Source organism: Pleurodeles waltl, chromosome 6, assembly GCF_031143425.1.
Source record: "Pleurodeles waltl isolate 20211129_DDA chromosome 6, aPleWal1.hap1.20221129, whole genome shotgun sequence".
In the NCBI taxonomy this organism is placed as follows: Eukaryota; Metazoa; Chordata; class Amphibia; order Caudata; family Salamandridae; genus Pleurodeles; species Pleurodeles waltl.
In genome coordinates this window covers 321067251-321092041 of record NC_090445.1, presented here as the reverse complement: position 1 = coordinate 321092041, position 24791 = coordinate 321067251, and the positions used below count along the sequence as shown (strand labels likewise).

Here is a 24791-nt window from a genome sequence, read left to right as displayed (position 1 = left end):
GCAATCGCTCTGATCTGCGGCGCTGGACCTTAAACAGCTGGTCAGCGGCCCCACGCATACCAAGAGACACACAATTGATCTTGTATTTAGCAATGTCACAGACTTAACAGTTCATACTCCTCTCCTGCTTGCATGGTCTGACCATTTTCTAATTGCTCTAAAGCGTCCCATTGCCTCCGTTGCAATCCCTCCTCTACTGGCCCAAGCTTAATCTTAGAGAATGGACTACATATTTGAAAATTTTAGACCTGAACCCTGGATTAAATCACCCTATTGGCGGTCAGATTCAGTGAATGGATTTCAAACTCACTGGATACTGTACTGCTGGTAGTGGCCATCATTAGAAGACCACGTAATAAGAAATCCCCTTGATTCACCCCTCATTTACAGCAGTTAAAAAAGGAGTGCAAACGCCTGGAGAGAAGGTGAAGAAAGTCCTAAGATAATATCACAAAATCCGGAAAAGCAATCAGAAATTTCAATGCAGAAGTAAGATCCACTCAGGCTACTTATTACGCATCAAAAACAGAACAGTCCTCTAACTCTCCTAAAGAAAAGTTTCAAATTTTTAAAGAGATTGTTCAGCCTGCCTCACCTACTGATCTTACTGAGGCCTCCTTGGAAAACAGTAACAATCTTGCCTCCTTCTTTCAAAAGAAAAAATGAGACATTTATTCGGCCTTTCCTGACAAGCCTGCTCAGGAAGTCGATGACGCCAGTCAGGTCATGGCTCGACATTCGATGGCCTCTCTCTCAGACTTCCCTCTCCTCATAGAAAAAAATTGTGATTAGTCTTCTCCATTCCATAAAATCTGGGTCCCCATTAGACCAGGAACTTCTCCACATCCTTGCCCTGGGGTCAGTTATCATCGCCCCAATTCTTACTAATCTACTCAATTTATCCCTCACAACTGGTCAGATTCCGCCTCATTGTAAACATGCAATAGTCAAGCCACAGCTAAAAAAGCCTCATGTTGATGTAGCCCTTACAACTATAGGCCACTCTCCTTGCTTCCTGCTGCTTCCAAATTGGTCGAAAAACATGTTAATATACATCTCTCAGGCTTTCTAGGACAACAAGATCCTACATCCTGCTCAAATGGGCTTTAGACCCCAACATAGTACCAAACCTGCTTTGCTTGCAGTTGTGGAACACCTAAGACGACGACGACGTCTTGATCAAGGAAGTTCTGCTGTCATCATTCTTTTGGATCTTAGCACATCATTTGATACCACAGACCATACCATTCTGATACAAATAATTCTTAAGGCTGGTATCAATGGCTGTGCTTTAAAATGACTGTCTTCTTTCTTGGAGAAACGGACTTTACAAGTTCTCGATCAATCATGCCTTTCCAAGAGCTTATGCCTTAGCTATGGGGCGCCTCAGGAATCCTCCCTGAGCGCCACACTGTTTAATCTTTATATGTATCCTCTAGCTGAGACTGTAGAACATTACAATTTGTCACTGGTTTCCTATGACAACAACACTCAGTTGGTGTTCTCATTCTCCACAAACACAAACTTGGATCAATCTCAACTAACCCCCTGTCTTCAAACGGTAGCCAGATGGATGGCTGACTGCAAACTTATACTAAATGAAGATAAGACAGAGGTGATGTTATTAGGGAACAATCTTCTTCATAGGTCTCTGTCTCCAGTCCCTGAAGGGCTGGAAAGCTTACCTCCACCGAAAGAAACAATATAAAGTCTGGGAGTGTGGTTGGACTCTTGCCTTACCATGGATTATCAATCAAAAAAGCTGGCACCCACTTACTTCATATTACCAAGGCTATTACGGAAAACTTTTAATGTCCTCCTGTTTCTAGCTAAAAAGCTCATCATTGAAGCCCTCATAATATCAAGCTTGGACTATGGGAACACTCTTTACTCCATCTCACCCCAGTATGTGGTAAAGAGACTTCAAGTTGTACAGAATACTGCTGCACGTCTCCTCTTGAATCTTCCAAGATATCAATCGGTCAAACCTTCTATAGTTTCCCTCCATTGGCTTCCAGTAAACTTTAAAGCCCTTTGCTTTATGCATAGAGCACTGCATAACAGGGGCCCTGCTCTTTTAAGGCCTATTGCCTCTCATTACACCCCTTATATGTCCCTCAGACCCTGGATGGCCTCTTTGATGAAGATCCCACTGGTTAATAGTGCACGATGGGGTGGTAGATCCATGGCTCATAAAGCAGCCCAAGTTTGGAAATCCCTCCCTTTGGTGCTTCGTCAAACCAGTCATGAACTCTCCTTTCGCAGGACTTTGAAAAACTGGTTGTTCAGGACTTAACTGTGTATATCGCAGTCTATTTTGTTCCGCTCTAGCGCGGGGAGGCTTTTGGGTAGCCATGTGCTTTATAAAGCCAGTAAACTAAACCGCAAGAGAACCAGACAAAGATTTCCGACTCCCAAAGGTACCCCTGCACCCACAGCCCCCTAGACGTGGGGAATCCCACCATCAGTCTGGCAACACCCGGCAGGCAGCCCTCCTCCTTATCCAGTCTGTGGTTTTCCAACCTCTGCCCCCCCGGGCCTAGCCTGCAGCATTCTTGTGATTTCCGGGGTCTGCCTATTGAGAAGCATTGGGCGCCCGACACTGAGTTTGCACCCTGCACCGATGAGGGTATGTGTTTGGTGCTGACCTGTGCCTCCACCCCCAGTGCTCGTCTAAACCCCCCAGGTCTGCCCTCCAAAGGCACGGGTACTTACCTGCAAGCAGGCTTGATTCGGGGTGCCCACAGTCTCCATAGGACTCCATTCTAAATCTTGCATCATCCTGGACCTCTGCACCCGGCGGCCCCATGTTGCTAGTGGTGGGTGTTTAGGATTAACTTGAATTCCAACCTGTGGACATCCTAACCCCCTGGAACTGTAATTCTTGCACTTACCTCAAAACTGTATTAACTTTTCTTGCCCCCCTAGAACTGTTTCTGAAAATTGCAGTATCAACTTTTAAAACAGATATTTGCTATTTACTTGAAAACTGTTTAACTTGCCAAATTGAAACAGTAGTGCTGATACATATGTCTGATACTTACTTACAAATGTAATTACCTACAAATTGAGTCTTGTGGTTCTAGAAATAAAGTAACAAAATATATTTTTCTACATAAAAACAATTGGCCTGGGGTTACTCATTGGGTGTGTGCTTCATTAATTGCCTGTGTGTACACCAAATACTTTGTACTGCCCTCTGATAAGCCTAACTGCTCGACCACATTACCACAAAAGAGAGCATTAGTATTATCAACTTTAGCCTCTGTTAAGTCTCTGGGGAACCCCCTGGACTCTATATCTCATTTTGATATGGTATACACAATGCCAGCTTGCTACATCAAGAAATATCAGGTGCACTAAATACATTGGTGGCTAGGGGGCATTGTTGCCATCAGTTCAGTGGAAGGCTTTTACCCTACTAGGATCACTCCCACACCTTTATTTTTATGCCCTGTCCTCCACTGGGTTTTAATACTTACTGCTCTGGTAGAGTCATGTCAATCCGCTGCTGCTTCTGGTAGCGGTGCAGCCGTTCAAGGGTGACCTTGATTTCATCTGAGGACAGAGAAACAGGAGATGGCAGCGACATCCCATGAAGTGTGACAAATAATCAGTGACATGAGAAAGAAGAGCTGCAATGAAGAGATTACTCTTAGACTGAGACAGATGAAACTAATTGAGGGGAGACAGCACTCAACTGTGAGAGGGTACAGAGAAGTAGCAAGACAGATGACTAACAGTGAAGCAGGCACCAACAGTGAGACATCGCATATAAACTATAAAAGACGTATAAAGCAGGAGTTACACCAGAAATACTCCAGAATTTGAATACTTAATTCTTGCGATGGGATGCATAAACTAAGGATACATAATAATGTGACATAAGTGATGTGGTATGCAAAAACCATCTGAAACTATTTAATACATTTGATAAAAAATATTATTGATTGAAAATACATGACATCCCAATCTCATAAGCCTCAAGATGATGGAATGTGTGAAAAAGAGCATGGTACCCATAAAATCATATGACATACTCATTACCAAAACACTCACTAAAAGAAAATAATGAAAGAATATCCTTTTTATATAGGTATTGCTAAGCAATGAGAAATCCTAATTTTTGCCAGCAAATATATTGTCTTTCCAGAAATTTTATTTTATAATGCGAAACATCATGACAAAGTAAAGATAGTGAGAGGAGGTACTAATTAATAAATGTTACCCAAATGCTGTCAGCTGGGATACATAGATCCTGAGACTAAAAAAATGAGATTCAAAACACATAAATGTTGTCACAGGACAGATAAACAGAGGCAAAATGCTAACATTTTACAACAGAACACACATCGTGAGATGGTATACATATATTTCTAGACGAGATACATAGTCTGAGAGAGTAAATGACAAAATGTGAGACAGACTTAAAAAACGTGGGAAAAAATAACACAGACAGACTAGTTTTCACCACCTACCGATGAGGTAGTCGCATTGTTTGTGGTAAACGCAGACAACACCATAGCCCAGCTGGGAAGACAGATAGAGGGAAAATCGAGGGCGCTGGCCTCCTGGGGATGAGGGCTGCACCTGCACCAGGATATAAGCAATGATCTCCTCGCTGTAAAGAAGAAAGCAGACAATAGCTCCGCTGGTGTGAGAGAATCACTACAATTAACTGTGCCCCCAGCGGCAAATGCCACATTCCATTCCTGAACTATGTGACCAGCACCTCTGTCCTGGTCACATAGGTCCACAGCCAGCACACCATTGTCTAGGTCCGCAGCCAGCACGCCACTGTCCAGGTCCGCAGCAGGCACGCCACTGTCCAGGTCCGCAGCCGGCACGCCACTGTCCAGGTCCGCAGCCGGCACGCCACTGCCTAGGTCCGCAGCCAGCACGCCACTGCCTAGGTCCGCAGCCAGCACGCCACTGCCTAGGTCCGCAGCCAGCACGCCACTGCCTAGGTCCGCAGCCAGCACGCCACTGCCTAGGTCCGCAGCCAGCACGCCACTGCCTAGGTCCGCAGCCAGCGCACTTTGTCAAGGTCCACAGCCAGCGCACTGTGTCAAGGTCCACAGCCAGCGCACTGTGTCAAGGTCCACAGCTAGCGCACTGTGTCAAGGTCCACAGCCAGTGCACTGTGTCAAGGTCCACAGCCAGTGCACTGTGTCAAGGTCCACAGCCAGTGCACTGTGTCAAGGTCCACAGCCAGTGCACTGTGTCAAGGTCCACAGCCAGTGCACTGTGTCAAGGTCCACAGCCAGTGCACTGTGTCAAGGTCCACAGCCAGTGCACCTTGCCTAACTACAAGCAACGCTTCCAGCCCACCTAAGCCTCAATGCAGCATCGAAGAACCAGTCAACACATCTTCATTTCCCAGCTAAGTAAGCAGTATCTCCTGCCAACTCTGCTGCTAGCTCTTCCTACAATCTGAGCCCTGAACTTGCACCCTAGTCACACAGAATGGGATCCAGCGTATGTTCAGTCCAGAACCGACATGCAGCACCCAAATGGTATGTGGGTTCCGGACTAAGCAGATGCTGCTCCACACACGCAGGGACAGAAAAGCCACCAATTGTATCTACAGCACAAACTCTACCCTCCAAAACCCACAGCCACTTTACTGCATGGGAGCCCACAGCTACCACTCCAACATCATCCAAGCTTCATGGTCAGAACCTACTGCTTAACAGAAGTATGCGGAGTGTCCCCTCTACCACCTCATTTCTATCAGTAGCACCACTTTCCCACCAAAACACACCAAACAATAGAATCATCCTCCAGAAGAAAGAAAGATCCACAGCCAGTAAGCCTTGGCAATCCAGGCACTCTCTCTTCCCCCCTCCACCAGCCTATCAGGGAACCTCAGTACTATGTCAGCATACTCTGACAACAAATCATCATCAGTTGGAATCCCATGTGCCCTATCCAACTTCCTCGTGCACAGCCAGACCACCTGCCCACTGGAAACACTCATATAATGAAAAAGAGGTTCACCCAACAAACCCTGCCTGACCAGGGTAAGAGAACAATTTGTAACACAAAAAGTGGTCAAAAGGCTGGGATTAATAACTCTATTTTCTGCAAAGAGACATGATAAATACTCTCTTCAGGAAATAATTTATTTACCAAATGTATTCACAATAATTCAATCAGGACATAGAGAGAGAAGAACTCAAGGAGACGGAATGTCCCAACACAGCTGGAGCATAGCGCCAGAGATGTATTTACACGATATCAACAATTAAAAAACGTATGCTTAAGTACAAATAAATCACAAAACATAACAAAAATACATTGTCTGGAAATTGTCCCAACTCAATTTCCTCCGTTGGAGGTAGTGGTACAAAAATCACTTAAACTTGTAATCCACTCAAAGGCGATGGTTGTGGAAAGCTATGCCCACAAGTGCTAGACCCTGATAAATTTCTTCTTGGGGTTCCTTGCACTGCGTGATGTAATTCTGGAGGGTCTAATGCGCTTTTTACCACAATCCACAAGGTGTCAACGCATTTCGGCCCCTTCAATTCTGGGCCTCATCAGGACTAGAAAGAGATAATGTTGCCTAATGATAAACCAAAATATACAAAATAAGCTCAAAGCACTGAAAAAGACTTAAAAATGCCAAACAATTGGCCACCCAGTGCAAATTGTGTGACAAACTAAATCCATAGAACCCCAACGTGTAAGTCTGCATAGCCATGCTGTGTACGGAGTGATTAACAGGGTCTCAAATCATCGCAGAAACGATGGGTGAAACTGCTCGTGTGCCAAACGTGCTCACGGTCCCCTCAAACATGCTCAACAGATTATGGAAATAAAAATACTTGGACGCTGGGCCAAAGCATTGTTTACCTCCATTGTTTCTAGAGCTTGTGGCAGTCAAAAAATTCCTCGTCCGAGGAAAACCTAAACATAGGGATATATCAAATAAACAACAATATTGCTAGACACCACTCAAGTAAAATAAACAACTGAGATCGACTGGAACGTGAAACAACTAAAGCGGAGTAAACAACTAAAATCAAAGAGGCTAGCCATAGCTTATCTACATCCAACGCGCACAACTGATTATGCCCGTACTTACTGTCATAAAGAATTATATACACTCCTTTAGCGCGCCGTGGAGCTGCGTGCAGCCTCACCCCGGTGCTGTTATATTGAATCTCCTCATGTGACAGCAGAGAAACGCGCTGTTGGCGAACCTCAAATACACAATTACTAAGCCGCGCTAAACGTCTCAGCGCTTAGAACAAGCATTGTGTCGGCTTAACGAGTCATTTGAAAAGGCCGGGAAAGGAACCTGAGAAAGGATCGGCCATCTTCGAGTGGCTAATACGGACTGTAAGGGAACTCGCTTTACTTTGTAAAAAGGGAAACGACCTCCTATAAGGTGTTAAAGTGCTACAGGGGAGCTACTAGACAAACGGCATGTCTGACAATTCACTCATAGCTTTGCAGATTAATTAATATTATCCGAGCTCTGGTATTTCGTATGGCTTAATCCCTTATTTAGAGATCAACAAAAATAAACATGGGACAATTCACATTATTACCAAAGAAAGTGGCATCTACATGGAGATAGAGACAACTAAAAATGCAAATGAATAATACAGACAAATAAGGAAAAATAAGAAAAACAGGCTGCAACATAGTACAAATTTTTAGATTAACAACCAAATGTCATCACTGTCATTTAGTCCTTGCCGGGCTGTTTTTTTTTTTTTTTCAATCAGACAGGCTTCCAGTCTCAACAGTTTATTGGTTGTAGATTGTCCTTCTGTCTTTGTTTGTACTACAGCCAGCACTGTCCAGCGAATGTCCTGTGCTGTGTGTTTAATTTCTGTGTAATGTTACTCCAATGGTGCTCCTCTTGTAGAACATTTTATCCTTGACCTGTGTTGCAAGATCCAGGTCTTAACCACCTGGGACGTTTGTCCAATGTATACTTTTTCACAAGGGTATATAATGCAATAAATTACATTCTTAGTGTTACAATTCGAAAAATCACTTTGGAAATGTACCTTACCATGTATTAATACCTCTTTTGAATCATGTGTATACTGGCATGCCAGACATTTACAACATCTGTAGTGTCCTTGTATAGTTGGTAACTGAAGCATCGTTCGGAGTCCTCTTTTTTGTGTCTGTGTGTTAACTGCTCTCACCCAATGATCTTGTAGGCTTCGAGCTTTTTTGAAAGCAAACAGGGTTTTTTGTTATCCCTAAGTCTAACTGTCTTCCAGTTCCTCTCTTTGATGGACCTTATCTTGTTGGCCTTGGGGCTAAAGGTGAGTAAGCAACTGAGAGGAGTTTCTTTTGTTCTTTCTTTAGGGGCTAGAAGAGTCTCTCTGGGGGTGTACCAGGCTCTTTTGGCAGCTGCTTTCACTAGTTTTTGGGGATAACCCCTATTGAGCAATTTTTTGGTTAGTTCCATAGCATTATTAAAATAATCCTCTTTATCACTGCAGTTCCTTCTGACACGGAGGAACTGACCATATGGTAAATTTTCTCTTAGTGCCGTGGGATGTCCACTAGAAAAGTGTAGCAGTGTGTTCCGGTTTGTGGGTTTCTTACAGAGACTCACTTCTAACTGACCATTTCTCGCTAGAATCCATAGATCTAGAAAGTTGATTCTTTTGTTATCTTTATTTATGGTAAATTTGAAATCAGCTGTGCGTTGGTTAAGCCATTCGTGAAAGGCATGAAGTACTTCTACAGTCCCCTCCCAGATCAGAAACACATCGTCGATGTATCTATACCATTTGACTGTGTTTTTTCTAAAAGGATTAGAGTATGGATAAATCCATTTTTGTTCGAAGCAGTCCATCACCACGTTAGCTATTTAGGTGCAAAACTGCACCCCATTGCTACACCTTTAATTTGTCTATACCACTTCTCTTTGTATTTGAAGAAATTCTGTTTGAGGCATAATGTGGCTAAGGAAACCAAAAATTCTGTAGGGATATTTTTTAACTCATTGCCGTTATCGAGTACCTTTCTTATCACCTCAATTGCTTCATCTTGGGGGATGTTCGTCTATAGAGATTCTTTATCAAATGTGGCCAACAATTGAGTCTCTTCATTAAAAGGGTAAGCTTCTATCTTCTTGATAATGTCCATGGAGTCACGGACATAGGACTGTGTTTGGATGACATGTGGTTTCAAAAAGACATCTACAAATTGTGCCCGTGGTTCTAAAATCGACCCACAAGTGAAAACAATGGGCCTGCCTGGAGGTTTTTCTATGTTTTTTTTTATTTTGGGAAGAATATAAAAGCATGGAATTCTTCTGTCATTTTGATTAAGAAATTAAAATTCCTTCCTGGAAAACCATTCATTATCCGTTGCTTCACGTGTAATCAGTTCAATTTGCGAGCTCACTTATTTTGCAGCATCAGCTTGTATCTCGCTATAATGTAATGGATTATTGAGCTGTCTCATAATTTCTTGATCGTATTGGTCAAGATCCCAGATCATTATTCCACACTGGAAACACTCAGTCACTAAGCGGTCAGCCTTTTCCTAACTTCAGAACTAGCAAACTCTGCAGAACATAGCAATCAGTACGCTGGCCCATACCATCCAAATACAAAGCACCACAGCGAACACCTAATGCCCACTCTAGTCCCACAAACATACCTTCTGAATGCCAGTGATAACCAGCTCCTGTTATGACAGTCCTAAAGCAACTCCACATGCTAGCTTATATTATGTAAGCAGCAGCACTCCTGCCCACTCAGGCCCACCTGCTTACTCAAGATCACACACCTAGGACAAGCTGCCATCCTCAGCACCTGCATGCAGTACTTACCTACACAGGTCCAGCTGCCAAAGCCCACCTATGGCCATTGGGAGCACCTGCAGACCTTCACCTGTAGGTCAGCCCACTTGAGTCCTGCAGCGAACATCTTCTCACAAGCCATTATGATTTTATGTTTGCATTTTTATATAGTGCGAACTTGGCTGAAGAGATTTAGAGCACCAGAGTACATTATACAAGGGCAGTTTCCCTTTTTGTGTTTTTTTTGAGGCGCAGGAAATGTAAGTGGTTTGCACGGAACTGCAGGACATTGAGTGAATACCAGGATTTGAATCTGGGTCCCCAGCACCAAGGTCATCAAGCATATCCCATTGCAAGCAATGTTTTTCCTGACAGAACCCCCTTGAATTCTATGCTTCCCAAAAATTTGTAGCAGTGAGCTAATACCCTCAAGCGGTACCACTGCCTAACTCTACTGTACCCAGAGGCATCACCCATTACTCATCCAAGACTAAGTGAGCATCTACAGTCCACCTACTGGCACTGCACCCTGCTAGTCCAGGACACATGGACAGCTTGCCCCACCCAAGAGCCTCTAACCCACCGAAAGCTGCAGACAGCAATGTTTTCTGTCCCTCAGGTAGCTCCGTCAGGTAGCACCTGCCCATTTTAATTCAGACATCAGCACCTGCAGCCTGGCCACAAACTAAGGCTTTTATGTGATACGCACCAGGTCTTTGTCACATTGACCTTCAGATATTCACGCTTCACAACCTTCGTACCACGTGTCGCTGCCAACCTGAAACCAAGGAAAAAATATTATCAAGGGAGGTAGCTTCCTAGAGAAAACCTACTATGAAATAATAACCCCAAATCACAGATGCAATTGTGACCTTGCTTAAAGAGAAAGACACGGAGGGAATAAAGGCGAATATACTTTGAGACACACTGAAACCTGTCATTTGTAGGCTTCTGATTTTTTTATTAGCTAAGACTAATAAAAAGCAAGGAGAACTCGAGGTTCAAGTCAGAGAACTTGAGGAGGTATATAAGAGGAACAGACGTAACAAATCTAGGACCAACTGGAAGGGTTTTGGGCCCAGATAAAATCTTTGCACACAGAGCCCAGTATGGATTGCCCAGATTGAAACTGTCCAACTACTAAGGAGGGATTAAGGGCGGGAAATTGTTTGCTTGCAAGCTGCGTGCTAAAATTACAAAGAAAAGGTTCTTATCTATTAAAACCAAAATGGGGATTTTGATTAATAAACAAAACGTAGACAGGCACTTAGGTACTTTTACAAGGACCATTGTCTACACAGCGGAGAAGAATAGTGGGGAAGGGACTGACGTGTATCTTAGGCTTGCTGCGCTTATTTAGTTTACAAAGGTCCAAGCTGCATCACTATACAAACTCATTACCCAAGAAGTGGTGATAATTTTGCAAACTACAACCACATAAGGCCCCACGGCTCAATGGTTTCAGCTATATGTTAATAAACTGTTCTCTGCTAACCTCAGTCCTCATATGTTTATACAACTCCTTGGGGATGCTAACCAAATAGTTGAGTCTAGAAGAGAAGTGTTGACAGCGGTCATACCAAAGCAGGGGAAGGTGTTCCTCTTACCTATCATTATCCTCAATAAATACAGATATTAAACATTTCTAGCAAACTGGGCCCATACATGCTGAGCCTTGTTGATCCCGATCAGACAGGGTTTATACCTGGGAGGAGCTCCTGATACAACACCAATCACATTCAAATTCTGGACAGCATTAGGAGAACGAAGAATGTAGCCTCAATTTCATCAGTCAATGCAAGAAAGCATTTAGGGCCAGATGTATCAAAGGGTTTTGCCCATTCTGTGCCTATGGGAAAATGTGTTTATACATATAGCTCTTAACCTCTATATTAACCCCCCTCCCCCCCCAGTGGTGAGCCCTTTTTGGGCTATTTGGGGTAGTTCGCGCTTAGGCCTTCATAACTTTTTGTCCACATAAGATATCCATGCCAAATTTGCGTCCTTTTTTTCCCAACATCCTAGGGATTCTAATGGTACCCAGACTTTCTGGGTTCCCCTGGAGGAGACCAAGAAATTAGCCAAAATACACCAAATATATATTTTTTCTTTTTAAATGGGAAAAAAGGGCTGCCGAAGGCTTGTGGTTTTTACCCGGAAAATGGCATAAACAAAGGGTTTGCGGTGCTAAAACCACCATCTTCCCAGCTTTCAGGAACATATAGAGTTGAATCAGAAAACTACATTTTTCAACACAATTTTGGCATTTTACTGGGACATACTCCATTTTTACTATTTTTGGTGCTTTCATCCTCCTTCCAGTTAGTGACAGGAATGGGTGTGAAACGAACACTGGATCTCGGAAAGCTAAGTATTTCTGAAAAGTAGACAAAATTCTGAATGTAGCAAGGGGTCATTTGTGTAGATCCTACAAGGTTTTCCTACAGAAAATAACAGCTGAAAAAAAAAAAAAAACTGAAATTGAGCTAAAAAAAACAGCAATTTTTCTAGGTGTTTTACTCTGTAACTTTTTCCTGCAATGTCAGATTTTTTAAAGCAATATACCGTTACGTGTGCTGGACTCTTCTGGTTGCAGGGACATATAGGGCTTGTAGGTTCATCAAGATCCCTAGGTACCCAGAGCCAATAAATGAGCTGCACCTTGCAATGGGTTTTCATTCTATACCGGGTTATACAGCAATTCATTTGCTGAAATATAAAGAGTGAAAAATAGGTATCAAGAAAACCTTTGTATTTCCGAAATGGGCATAAGATAAGGTATTGAGCAGCAGTGGGTGGTTATTTGCCCATCTCTAAATTCCGGGGTGCCCATACTAGCATGTGAAATACAGGCCATTTCTCAAATAGATGTCTTTTTTACACACTGTCTTACATTTGGAAGGAAAAAATGTAGAGAAAGACAAGGGGCAATAACACTTGTTGTGCTATTCTGTGTTCCCCCAAGTCTCCCAATAAAAATGGTACCTCACTTGCGTGGGTAGGCCTAATGCTCGCGACAGGAAAGGCAATATGGACACATCACATTTTTACATTGAAATCTGATGTGTTTTTTGCAAAGTGACTAGCTGTGGATTTTGGCCTCTAGCTCAGCAGGGAGCTAGGGAAACCTACCAACCCCGCACATTTTTTAAAACTAGACACCTAGGGGAATCCAGGATGGGCTGACTTGTGGGGCTCTGACCAGGTTCTGTTACCCAGAATCCTTTGCAAACCTCAAAATGTGGCCAAACAAACACTTTTTCCTCACATTTTGATGACAGAAAGTTCTGGAATCTGAGAGGAGCCACAAATTTCCTTCCACCCAGCGTTCCCCCAAGTCTCCCGATAAAAATGGTACCTCACTTGTGTGGGTAGGCCTAGTGCCCGCGACAGAAATAGATCACACAACGGTCAATGTTGGTACTTACATGAGGCAACTGTTGACCCTGGGGTGATCCATTCCTTACGCAGGCTCTAGGTATAGGCACTCAAGTGGGGTAGTGTTTTTATCAGGACAGGTGAGGAATCACTGGGTGGTAGGAATTTTGTGGATCGCAGCATATTCCTGTAGTTTGTGTGACAGAAATGCAAGAAAAACAGAGTTTTTATTCAACATTTCAGCTTTGCAGGGTACTCTGGGTAAGAAAACTTTGGGGAATCCACACAAGTCACAACTCTGTGGACTCCCCCAGATGTCTAGTTTCCAGAAATGTTTGGGTTTAGTATGTTTCCCTATATAGCCGCCGAACCCAGGACCAAAAACACAGGTGCCTGCCTTACAAAACCAGTTTGTTTTGTGACAGAAAATTTTGATGTCTCCACAATACAATTTGGGCAGTGGAATTTGGGGCTGAACTAAATTGGGGAGCTCCCAAGAGAGCACCCTCTCTGTGCTTGCCCCCGCATTCACCTGCTCCGCGGGTTGGACTAACCCACTATTGCCCTATTGCACAGACTGTGCTTGCGAAGAGACAACAGGACTGCCCTCATCACCTCCCTCACAATTTACTAGAAGGAGTTATCCAACGGGACTCCTCCAACTGAAAACTCACTCCCAGAGTCTGCGCCATTGTCCTATCCCTCAGATGCTGTCTCAGTCTCTGATCCTATGTCAGAGCTGTCCTCTTTTTTTTTTTTAAATTAGCCCCTGGGGGTGGCGCGATCACCCCCCCCAACCTTGAAATTAAAAAATATGGTGGGCGGGGGTTTCCCAAGGGGGGGGTCGACCCCACCCAAGTGAAATCCCTAGTGTCTAGTGGCGTTTCCTGGCCCGAAACGCGTTCAGGAAGGCCTTGTATGAAAGGGGAGAGTCTCCCCTTTCATGAGAGGCCTTACTGAACGTGAGGAAGGCCGTTTGGGGCCGTTTTCCCCATCGGAGCAGGAAGCCGCCCTATGGCCGCTTCCTGCACCGATGGGGACAACAACACTGTGACGTCAGGACTTCACAAAGGGGCGGGGGAGACACAGAAGCTCCTCTGTGTCTCCCAGAGCTTTAAAAAAATTAAAATAAAAATCCTCTCCCAGGTGTCGGCCACTGGTCGTGACCCGCACCAGGGAGGTAGTGCGGGCGTCGGCCAGTGGCCGACACTCGCACTAAAGGGGCTAAAAGATTGCAGGGATCTGGGAGCACTTGGGTTTGGCCCTAGGTACAAAGCACAAATACTCAGTTGATACATAAGCCCAGTGGCAAGAGTATCCGATAACAGTGTGGCTTCAGATTTGGCTCCGAGTGGGAGGGGTGCTAGATAAGGTTGCCCCATGCTACTCCTGTTATTTGCCTTATACAAGGAGTTCCTGATGAATAGGGTCACTGCACTCAGAGAAATTAAGGATAGTCAAGTGGGTGGGGATTATCAGAAGATCTGTATGTATGCAAATATGTTGATTGCCCTGTCACACCGGACGACCTCGCTGTAGCCCCTAATGGAAGAGTTAAAAAGAAACTCTCAGAAATATAGAAATTCCAGATATTGAACCTGTCCATCCCTTTTGCTCGGAAAGCTTGTATATAATCAAGGTTACCCTTGAATTGGGAGGAAAGTCATATGCCCTACCTTAGGGTTACCATTTTTCCTACACTGAAGAAAATGTTGTATGAAATCTAGAGGGAACTAACAATGCTTTTTGAAGTCGGACTTTCCGATGTGGCATGAGAGGTCTTCCTGGTTAGGGAGGATTGACGCTATCAAAAATTACAGCCCTACATCTGCTTTTATACATTGGAAGGAGCTCCGAGGGGAAAGTCAGCGACTACTAAACAAATTTAGGGAAGGAAGTAACCCAGACTTGCCATGCAAACCATGCACCAACAGAACAGCTGAGTGTGCCCCCATATATTAACACACAGCACAGCTGCAATTCATGGATGAATGAAGTACGAAAGAAAGAAAGGAGTATTTCCCGCAATCTATTGAACTATGTCCCACATCCAGTGTGACTGACTGTAATTCTATTGCATGATTATTTGCTTGTTTGAGCATGCTCTTTCACTTTTTTGTGTGCTGTGGTTTGATGTGTAGCACATGTAGTCTGTATGTCTTATTTAAACATCCGTTCTTTTTCATCTGCAGGCCCACGTGGTTTAGTGATCCACAGGTAGGCCCTTCGCATTCCCTTAATTGTGCCACCTCCTACTGAGGTAGGCCTTTTGTCCTTCTTTCTGCACATGACTTGTTAGTGCCTGAATCTAGGGATCTTAGGCCCTGACGAATACCCCCAGACCGCCTTTGGCTCTAGTTAGTAGGCAAAAACATGTTGGCCAGTGAACAGTAGGTGACCCTTCGAGTCATTACCCTCTATAGGTGTCCCACCATTGTTTAATCTCACTAATGGTCACCTTGAATAAAGGTGCAATATAACACAGGTGACTGATTAGGTGATTTTACATTTTCTGTAGTACAACTGGATCCCACGATTATTTAGATAATCTTTATCTCTGCACTTCCTCCAAATTCTTTTAACAGTGAGGTTGAGTCCGTCCAGGTGGTACTATCCTACCTGGACGGGGCTAAGCGGTCAAATGATGAAGCATGACACTACATAGTGTGTGTGTGTGAGATCACCTACTCCATAAGGAGAAATTCCCCTCCTGACAACCACATTCAGCACACTAACAAGTCCCCAAGTTCGGTATACACAGGTTAATGCCACTTTTGCTATGGAAGATTTTGTTGATTACTTTAAAGGCACAGTGAAAATGTTCCCAATACGAGAACAGGTAGCAAGTATACCATAATATTTGTCAAATGTACAAGTGACTAAATATGGGAACAGGTCAAGCAAAGGACTAAGCTAGACTTAAGTGCATTAAACAATTCCACTAAAGTAGCTGGCTTGATTTTGAATAACTCAGTAGCTACAGGACAGGGAATGGAATTGGCCTTTTCCAGATTAGTTGTGATATAAATCCAACACCTGTCACCGTCGAAGCTTCTGGATCTATAAGGAAGTCCAGTCGGTTTTCTACCATGAACACGCCTAGTCTGCATACATCAGTTTCACAAGCTTTTTTTTTTTTTTAAATTGTAAATAGTGTAGATGTGCAATTGTCAGCGGAGTTGATTATCAATTAAACAGAACTTCTGGCTCCAGTTATATGCCTTTTCGCCATTTCTGTATTGTCGAGCCTGAAAAAAAAACATTTATTCTTTAACCAACCAGACCAATTTATCATCCAGCAACTGTTGAGTGTGGAGAAAAACAGTCTAGCAGGAAAAGGCATTCCTACTCTGTAGGGAGTAGGAATAAAAAGCAGCTGCTTTTGGTGTAGCTTATGTCAGCGCTGACCTATATAGGTCTAGCATTCCCTCTCTGTTACTCTGTCCAGCAGCATTTCCACCCCCGTCTCAAGGAGTTTCTGATAAAGGTACTGTGCTTTTCCTAACCAAGACTCACTCACAATGTCAATGTTATAGTGGTGTTTGATTCGGCTCCTCCTGGTGATGTTAATTCACCCTTCCTCAAGGACTGGAACGACTGCAGCACTCCCTAGCAGGTGTACTTGAGTCTCTGCCAGTAGTTCCGTTATGTCGGCACCCAAGCCCACCGGGTGAGTAGGTAGGGGCAACTGCGTAACAATACTCTACGACTTACCATGCAAACAAACCGGATCAAGGCGGGAGACTGTCGGTTGTTAAAGCAAAAATGGCTTTGAGGCATGTCCCGCCTAAAACTGTCTTTGTTTCAATGTTAGCCAATGCAGAAAAAACTTCCCCCGATTTTGATTTCATTATCTTTTATTTCGAAATGTTGGCATTTGCACCATGTACATATTTATTCGACCCCCTTAAATCCAAAGCACAAGATGTACCAAAGGAAAACTACAATTCTGAACCATGCTACCCCCACCCCCGACTCTTAGATCAAAAGCACCCTACACCTGAACATCCCACCGCCAATGGCTGCTTCAGTTTTAAGAGCGGAGCTTGCGCTTCACTTTCAGGGGATGAATAACTTCTTTCTGCTGCATTGACAAGCAAGAATCACTATAAAAATACTTTCCACTCGTTAGACTACTTCTGCATTACTTCTAGCGCCGACCTTCCGGGAGGCATCCTCGCAAGTCATATACTTCCCTCCTCAGGTTTGTGCTATTTGCCAGCACTCCAGCCGTGGGCAGCGAGTGTCACTTTAAAAGCTACACTTGCATTGCCTGGGTATGTACTACACTAGTGTTACTGCCAACATAGGTCAAATGACACGAGATCAAAATCCAACGATAGATACACCAGTGATTGTTACTTTACGTATACTAGTTATAATCGACAACAAAAACTAGCAACAATCACAACAGGTTCAATGTAAAGCGTTCCTTCAACTGTTAGTAATGCAGAGGTACTTCTGCAGAAACCTATTGCAATCTTGCTCAAGCTCTCTCTCGGGACTCATACCAGATGGTAGCGAAGCGCCCGGTGTGGCGCTGCAACACGCTGGGATAGTAAAACATGGCCGAACTCTTCTCTTCGTGCTAGGTCACGCTGTTGACTCCTGAGGGGACCTACTATCCACTATTGACGCGGACCGTCCGTCAAATTAACCTCACGTAAAACGTGGATCTTTCAAGGGCAGGGTTGAAGCGATCAGTGCTGCAGCCGCTGCAATGGCACCGATGTCTTAATGGGTGAGGTGGCCCACCCTAGCTATAAGCGATCTAACAAAAATCCCTCCAGGACAGCTCTCCAGCCTCGTGATTCGGATTTCACTCGCCCCTAATTTGGGCTGGTAGCAGTGGGAGGGGGCAGGTTTGAACGGGGTCGTTGATGGCCAATAACAACACGACTCTTACTCGCACGTGTTTCTGGAACCGCCCACGAGGAGCCCCTAATGGCTGAAAGCGGCGCAGCAGGCACGGCTGTGACTGGTGCAGAGGTGGAGCAGGACACGGACGGTTATGATGAGCAGGTGTCAGCTGAGCAACTAGTACAGGCCCACAGGTAACTGCGGCTGGAATAGTGATAAGGCGGGCATTTTGTTTTCTAATTTTATACATTTTGTTGTATTTACTTCTGCACTCTGCATTGCATGCGAAAAGCACCAGTTTCGAGCCACTTGAGGAGTTGGGAAGTATTTAACAGATTGATAAGGTATCAGCACAAGGCGTCCAGGCCAGACGCTCGTCAAGGGATGCCAAAGAGAAGAACATTTTGACAACAACATTTTATAATAATAAAAGAGGTAGGTGGCAAATGCACAGCATAATACATGGGATTCTGCAATCCCTGTATAAAAATCGATCCTATTTTTTTTAACCTCTTAGCTACTGCCCCGCCCCCCCCCCCCCCTGCTGAGCGTTTTTATGGCTATTTGGGGTAGTTTGCGCTTATGGCCTTCATAACTTTTTGTCCACATAAGCTATCCACGACAAATTTGCGTAGTTTTTTTTCCAACATCCTAGGGATTCTAAAGGTACCCAGAATTTCTGGGTTCCCCTGGAGGAGACCAATAAGTTAGCCTAAATACACCTAAAATGTAGTTTAAAAAAAAAAAAAAAGGCTGTCGAGGAAGGCATGTGGTTTTTTTTCCCTGAAAACGGCATCAACAAAAGGTTTGTGGTGCTAAAATCACCATCTTCACAGCTTTTAGGAACACGCAGACTTGAATCAGAAAACCACATTTTTCAACACAATGTTGGCATTTTACTGGGACATACCCAATTTTTACTATTTTTGGTGCTTTCAGCCTCCTTCCAGTTAGTGACAGGAATGGGTGTGGAACCAATACTGGATCCCAGAAAGCTGAGCATTTCCGAAAAGTAGACAAAATTCTAAATTCAGCAAGGGGTCATTTGTGTAGATCCAACAAGGTTTTCATACAGAAAATAACAGCTGGATAAAAACAATATTGAAATTGAGCTGAAAAAAACAGCAATTTTTCTCAGCGTTTTACTCTAACTTTTTCCTGCAATGTCAGATTTTTTAAAGCAATATACCATTACGTGTGCTACACTCTTCTTGTTGCAGGGATATATATGGCTTGTAGGTTCATCAAGATCCCTAGGTACCCAGAGCCAATAAATGAGCTGCACATTGCAATGGGTTATCATTCTATATCGGGTATAAAGCAATTCATTTGCTGAAATATAAAGAGTGAAAAATAAGTATCAAGAAAACCTTTGTATTTCCAAAATGGCCATAAGATAAGGTATTGAGCAGCCGTGGTTATTTGCCCATCTCTGAATTCCGGGATGCCCATACTTGCATGTGAATTACAGGCCATTTCTCAAATAGAGGTCTTTTTTACACACGGTCTTACATTTGGAAGGAAAAAATGTAGAGAAAGACAAGGGGCAATAACACTTGTTGTGCTATTCTGTGTTCCCCCAAGTCACCCAATAAAAATGGTACCTCACTTGCGTGGGTAGGCCTAATGCACGCAACAGGAAAGGAAACATGGACACATCACATTTTTACATTGAAATCTGACGTGTTTTTTGCAAAGTGCCTAGCTGTAGATTTTGGCCTCTAGCTCAGCCGGCACCTAGGGAAACCTACAAAACCTGCACCTTTTTAAAAACTAGACACCTACGGGAATCCAGGATGGGCTGACTTGTGGGGCTCTGATCAGGTTCTGTTACCCAGAATCCTTTGAAACCTCAAAATGTGGCCAAAAAACACTTTTTCCTCACATTTCGGTGACAGAAAGTTCTGGAATCTGAGAGGAGCCACACATTTCCTTCCACCCAGCGTTCCCCCAAGTCTCCTGATAAAAATGATACCTCACTTGAGGGGTTAGGCCTAGTGCCTGCGACAGGAAATGCCCCAAAACACAACGTGGACACATCACATTTTGAATAAGAAAACAGAGCTGTTTTTTGCAAAGTGCCTAGCTTTGGATTTCGGCCTCTAGCTCAGCAGGCACCTAGGGAAACCTAGCAAACCTGCACAGTTTTAAAAACTAGACACCTAGGGGAATCCAAGATGGGGTGACTTGTGGGGCTCTGATCAGGTTCTGTCACCCAGAATCCTTTGCAAACCTGAAAATGTGGCCAATAAAACACTTTTTCCTCACATTTCGGTGACAGAAAGTTCTGGAATCTGAGAGGAGCCACAAATGTCCTTCCACCCAGCGTGCCCCCAAGTCTCCTGATAAAAATGGTACCTCGCTTGTGTGGGTAGGCCTAGTGCCCGCGACAGGAATAGATCACACAACGGTCAATGTTGGTAATTAAATGAGGCAGCTGTTGACCCTGGGGTGATCCATTCCTTACGCAGGCACTAGGTATAGGCACTCAAGTGGGGTAGTGTTTTTATCAGGACAGGTGAGGAATTACTGGGTGGTAGGAATTTTGTGGATCGCAGCATATTCCTGTAGTTTATGTGACAGAAATGCAAGAAAAATATCAACATTTCAGGTTTGCAGGGTATTCTGGGTAAGAAAACTTGGGGGAATCCACACAAGTCACACCTCTGTGGACTCCCCTGGATGTCTAGTTTCCAGAAATGTTTGGGTTTAGGATGTTTCCCTATGTAGCCGCCGAACCCAGGACCAAAAACACAGGTGCCTGCCTCACAAAACCAGATTGTTTTGTGATTGATAATTTTGATGTCTCCACAACACAATTTGGGCAGTGGAATTCGGGGCTGAACTAAATTGAGGAGCTCCCAAGAGAACACCCTCTCTGTGCTTGCCGCTGCATTCACCTGCTCTCTGGGTTGGGCTAACCCACTATTGCCCTGTTGCACAGACTGTGCTTGCGAAGGGACAACAGGCCTGCCCTCATCACCTCCCTCACAATTTACTGGAAGTAGTTATCCAATGGGACTCCTCCAACTGAAAAATCACTCCCAGAGTCTGCGCCATTGTCCTATCCCTCAGATGCTGTCTCAGTATCTGCTGTCTCAGTCTCTGATCCTATGTCAGAGTTGTCCTCTATAACCAGAGTGACATCAGCAGCAGTCATCCATCAAGATGCCATCTCTGCTATTGGCTAAACTGTTGCTCTAAAACACTAGCTTACATAGACAGTCACAAAATTACTGGTGTGTGTGTGTGATACGTGCAACAGTAGAGGCCACCTTACCTGCGATTCTTCCCTCAATCAGCACGTTCTTTCAAGACACTCAAACACCTTGTCACATACCATTCGTCACAGTCTTTAGCACCTCCTGCGCCCAGCCCAACAATCATTATTGGTGCTCCCACTCCCATGTCCTCCTCCTCGGATTCCCTCATTACCACCCAGCAAATGTGCTCTTCATCTCTCCATAGCCACCCCCCACCCTGCACATACATTTCATTTGTATTATATAGCGCAGGTAGTGTCTGACTTTACTAATGTACTCAGCTATTTACTTTCAAGCTACTCACCCACACACACAAGGCCCTCCACAACACCGGACTTGCCTACCTAAACAGCAGACTCAGCTTCTACACCCCCACCCGCCAGCTCCGCTCCACGAGCCTCGTCCTGGCTGTCGTCCCCCGCATCCTGCGAAAGACCTCCGGCGGCAGATCCTTCTCCTACCTTGCCGCCAAGACCTAGAACTCCCTCCCGACCAACCTACGCCAGACCCAAGACCTACTCACATTCAGAAGACTCCTCAAAACTTGGCTCTTCGATCAGTAGCAGCACCCCCACCTTTTCCCCCCCAGCACCTTGAAACCCTCACGGGTACGTAGTGCGCTTTATAAATTTAATGATTGAGTGATTTACTGAAAATACAGATTTGCTCTTTGCAGTAGTCATATAAACCTTCTGCACTTCTTTATAGCAGTAAAACTGCCACTAGACAAAAGTCTGATCCTTTTGTAGCAGAAACATAATCACAAGACTTACTTGACTTCTTTATTGCTGCCTAAAAGCTACAGTTGAAATGCATCAGTTGAAGTATGTGCACTGCTTTGAAGACGCAAGCTGCAACTGCAAGACAACTGGTGGCAAATATATATATATATATATATATATATATATATATATATATATATATATATATATATATATATATATATATATATATATATCATCACTTTTATATGTGGGTCTGGTTTTCCCGGGGGCCGATTGCAGCCCCCAGGGAAACCACACATGCATTGACAAAAGTGATATATATAGATATATATAGATATATATATATATATAGATATATCCATGTAGATAGGCATATCTATCTACATGGATTGATATATGTATGTATTTTTTTTTGTAGTTGTAGGGTTTCCTTGGGCCAAAATTTGGGGCCTTTTCAAAATTAGCCCCTGGGGGTGGCGCGATCGCACCCCCCCCCCAGGGGGGCCCAAAATTTAAATGTAAAAATATGGCCCCGTTTTCCTAGGGGGCCGACCCCTCTCCCCCCCCCAAGTGAAATTTCTGGTGTCTAGTGGCGTTTCCTGTGCTGTGCTGCGATCGAGGGCCAGGAAACTCGTTTGGGAAGGCCTCGTATGAAAGGGGAGACTCTCCACTTTCATACGAGGCCTTCCTGAACGTGGGGAAGGCCGTTTGGGGACGTTTTCCCCATCGGAGAAGGGAGCGGCCCTACGGCCGCTTCCTGCTCCGATGGGGAAAACAACACAGTGACGTCAGCGTGCCTTGTGGCACGCTGATGTCACAAAGAGGCGGTTGAGGGGGGAGACACGGAACCCTTCTTCCCTGTCTCCCAGGGGTAAAAAAAAAAAAAAAAAAAACGAAAATCCTAGAGTACGACGCACCCGAGGATTTTCAAAACCCCTCTCTGGTGTCGGCCACTGGTCGTGACCCGCAGCAGGGAGGTAGTGCGGGCGTCGGCCAGTGGCCGACACCCGTATCAAAGGGGTTAATAATCGGCGACTGGAGTATAAAGAAATGACGTCAAAACTTGAAGTCTTACGTCGCAATGCATCAGGTCAGATCCATCAGTCTAGGGGAAAGGTAGTTTCGGGTCATGGAGCATAATTAAAGCAATTGCTTGTTGAACTAAAACGAAACGTGGCTTTTCTTTACTCTGATCTGTTTTTCCAGCTGTACATTGAGAAGAAGAAAGGATATATTTAAAGCAACATATATTTTTTTGCATTCCTTGGGTAATTGTAAAATTTAGAATCTTTTTGCAAAGTTAGAATCTTTCTGCAACTTTCTACTGGCCGTCTGTCAATTTTTTTTAATTTGAATTACACTTTTCTAATGTCTTTTTGAAACAAATATCTAACAGCATTTTTTATGTTTAATTTTAGACTAGAGATTCTATTTTTATTCTTCATGTTTGGAAACATGCCTTAGTATGAAAGAGCTACCCACCTAATATTTAAGACGTTTGTGGGAAAGGTGATGGTGTGGCCATATGTTATGAAGAATGAAGAACACCTTAGCATATGAAAAGGATATTGCAAGTCACCTTATAGTTCCTTAACCTTATAAAGGAACTTGGCCTTCAGCCTTATTCCTCTAAATGCTCATGGCACTCCTCTGTGACTTACAATACATTTATAGTGTGCACAGGGGTACCTTATCCTATATATATTGTACAGGAGGAAGTACTTTATCCCATTTATTACACCCCTCTACCTTACAGCAAACAGTAATAGCAAAAAATAAAAATAGAAAATCATAACCAGCAAACTAATATATACGCTACAATGCTACTTGATTGTACTGCATTCTAAGGATGGCCATCCTGTGGAAAGAAAAAGATAAATCCAGACTATGAAAAGTACCCAAAACAGTAGAAATAAAATCAAGATAAAATGTAATCGTTTAAGTGCTTGGGAGCACCAACATGTCTCCTACATCTTCCCATTTTAGAACTCGTGCTTGGTGTAGAGGGTGACACATGTAAGCCACCGGAAATGACACCAGCAGGAACACCATTTCTGCCTGATGCGACCACCATATCTCCGCAGAATCCAGCAGCAGCAACCATTGACCCTCAGGCACCACCAATATCATCCATCTATCAACTATCTGACACCATTGGACCATGTTCACTCTCATCTTTATATAAAGTGACATCAGACTCATCCTTGGTCAAAGCTGCAATGTTCCTACTCCACCACTTACAATTTTCAACCTGAATTGCATGTTTCAACACTCCCACTACGTGTGTGTTGGGCTAACATTTTGATTTCTCATTACTCACACCTAGGGGTACCTTAATTCTCATCAATTCTGCCACTTGAAAATTCACTTCCTTCACCTTTTTTCAGATCACTGTATCTCAGTTTGCTCCTAGCTTGAGTAATTGGCAGACAACATCCATACTGGAGATAGTATTAACTGCATACACACACTGTCCAAAAGCCACCCTGCAGTCAGTTCACTAGATCAATGTTTGCCTTTCAACAAGAGAAATGGGGCAGCTGTAGTAGTGAAGCGAGGGGTATTGTGATAACTCCACAATCTTTAGAACACCATGACTGGAACATTGAACTAGACGCTAAAGCCAGTTGGACAGCGTCTTTTAACATTTGGTACACGCTCTCCACTATGTATGTCAACTGTACAAATCCACTGATTAATTCTTGACACCATACAACTTCAGGAAAAACTCTAGTCACTGACTTGAATTGAACTCCATTTTCAGATACTAAAAGTTTG

General features: G+C 43.9%; 1 protein-coding gene across 1 annotated transcript in view; it reads right to left on the bottom strand.

Moving 5' to 3' along the window:
- The window catches only part of REC8 (REC8 meiotic recombination protein), a 1036252-nt gene that overhangs the window by 838872 nt on the left and 172589 nt on the right, over window positions 1-24791 (bottom strand). The window contains exons 2-4 of the mRNA XM_069238146.1: window positions 10497-10565; window positions 4479-4621; window positions 3483-3558 (exon numbers count right to left, since the gene is read on the bottom strand). Of these exons, the coding sequence (XP_069094247.1) occupies window positions 3483-3499 (17 nt within the window). The 5' untranslated portion in view covers window positions 3500-3558; window positions 4479-4621; window positions 10497-10565. The remainder of the gene's footprint in view (window positions 1-3482; window positions 3559-4478; window positions 4622-10496; window positions 10566-24791) is intronic.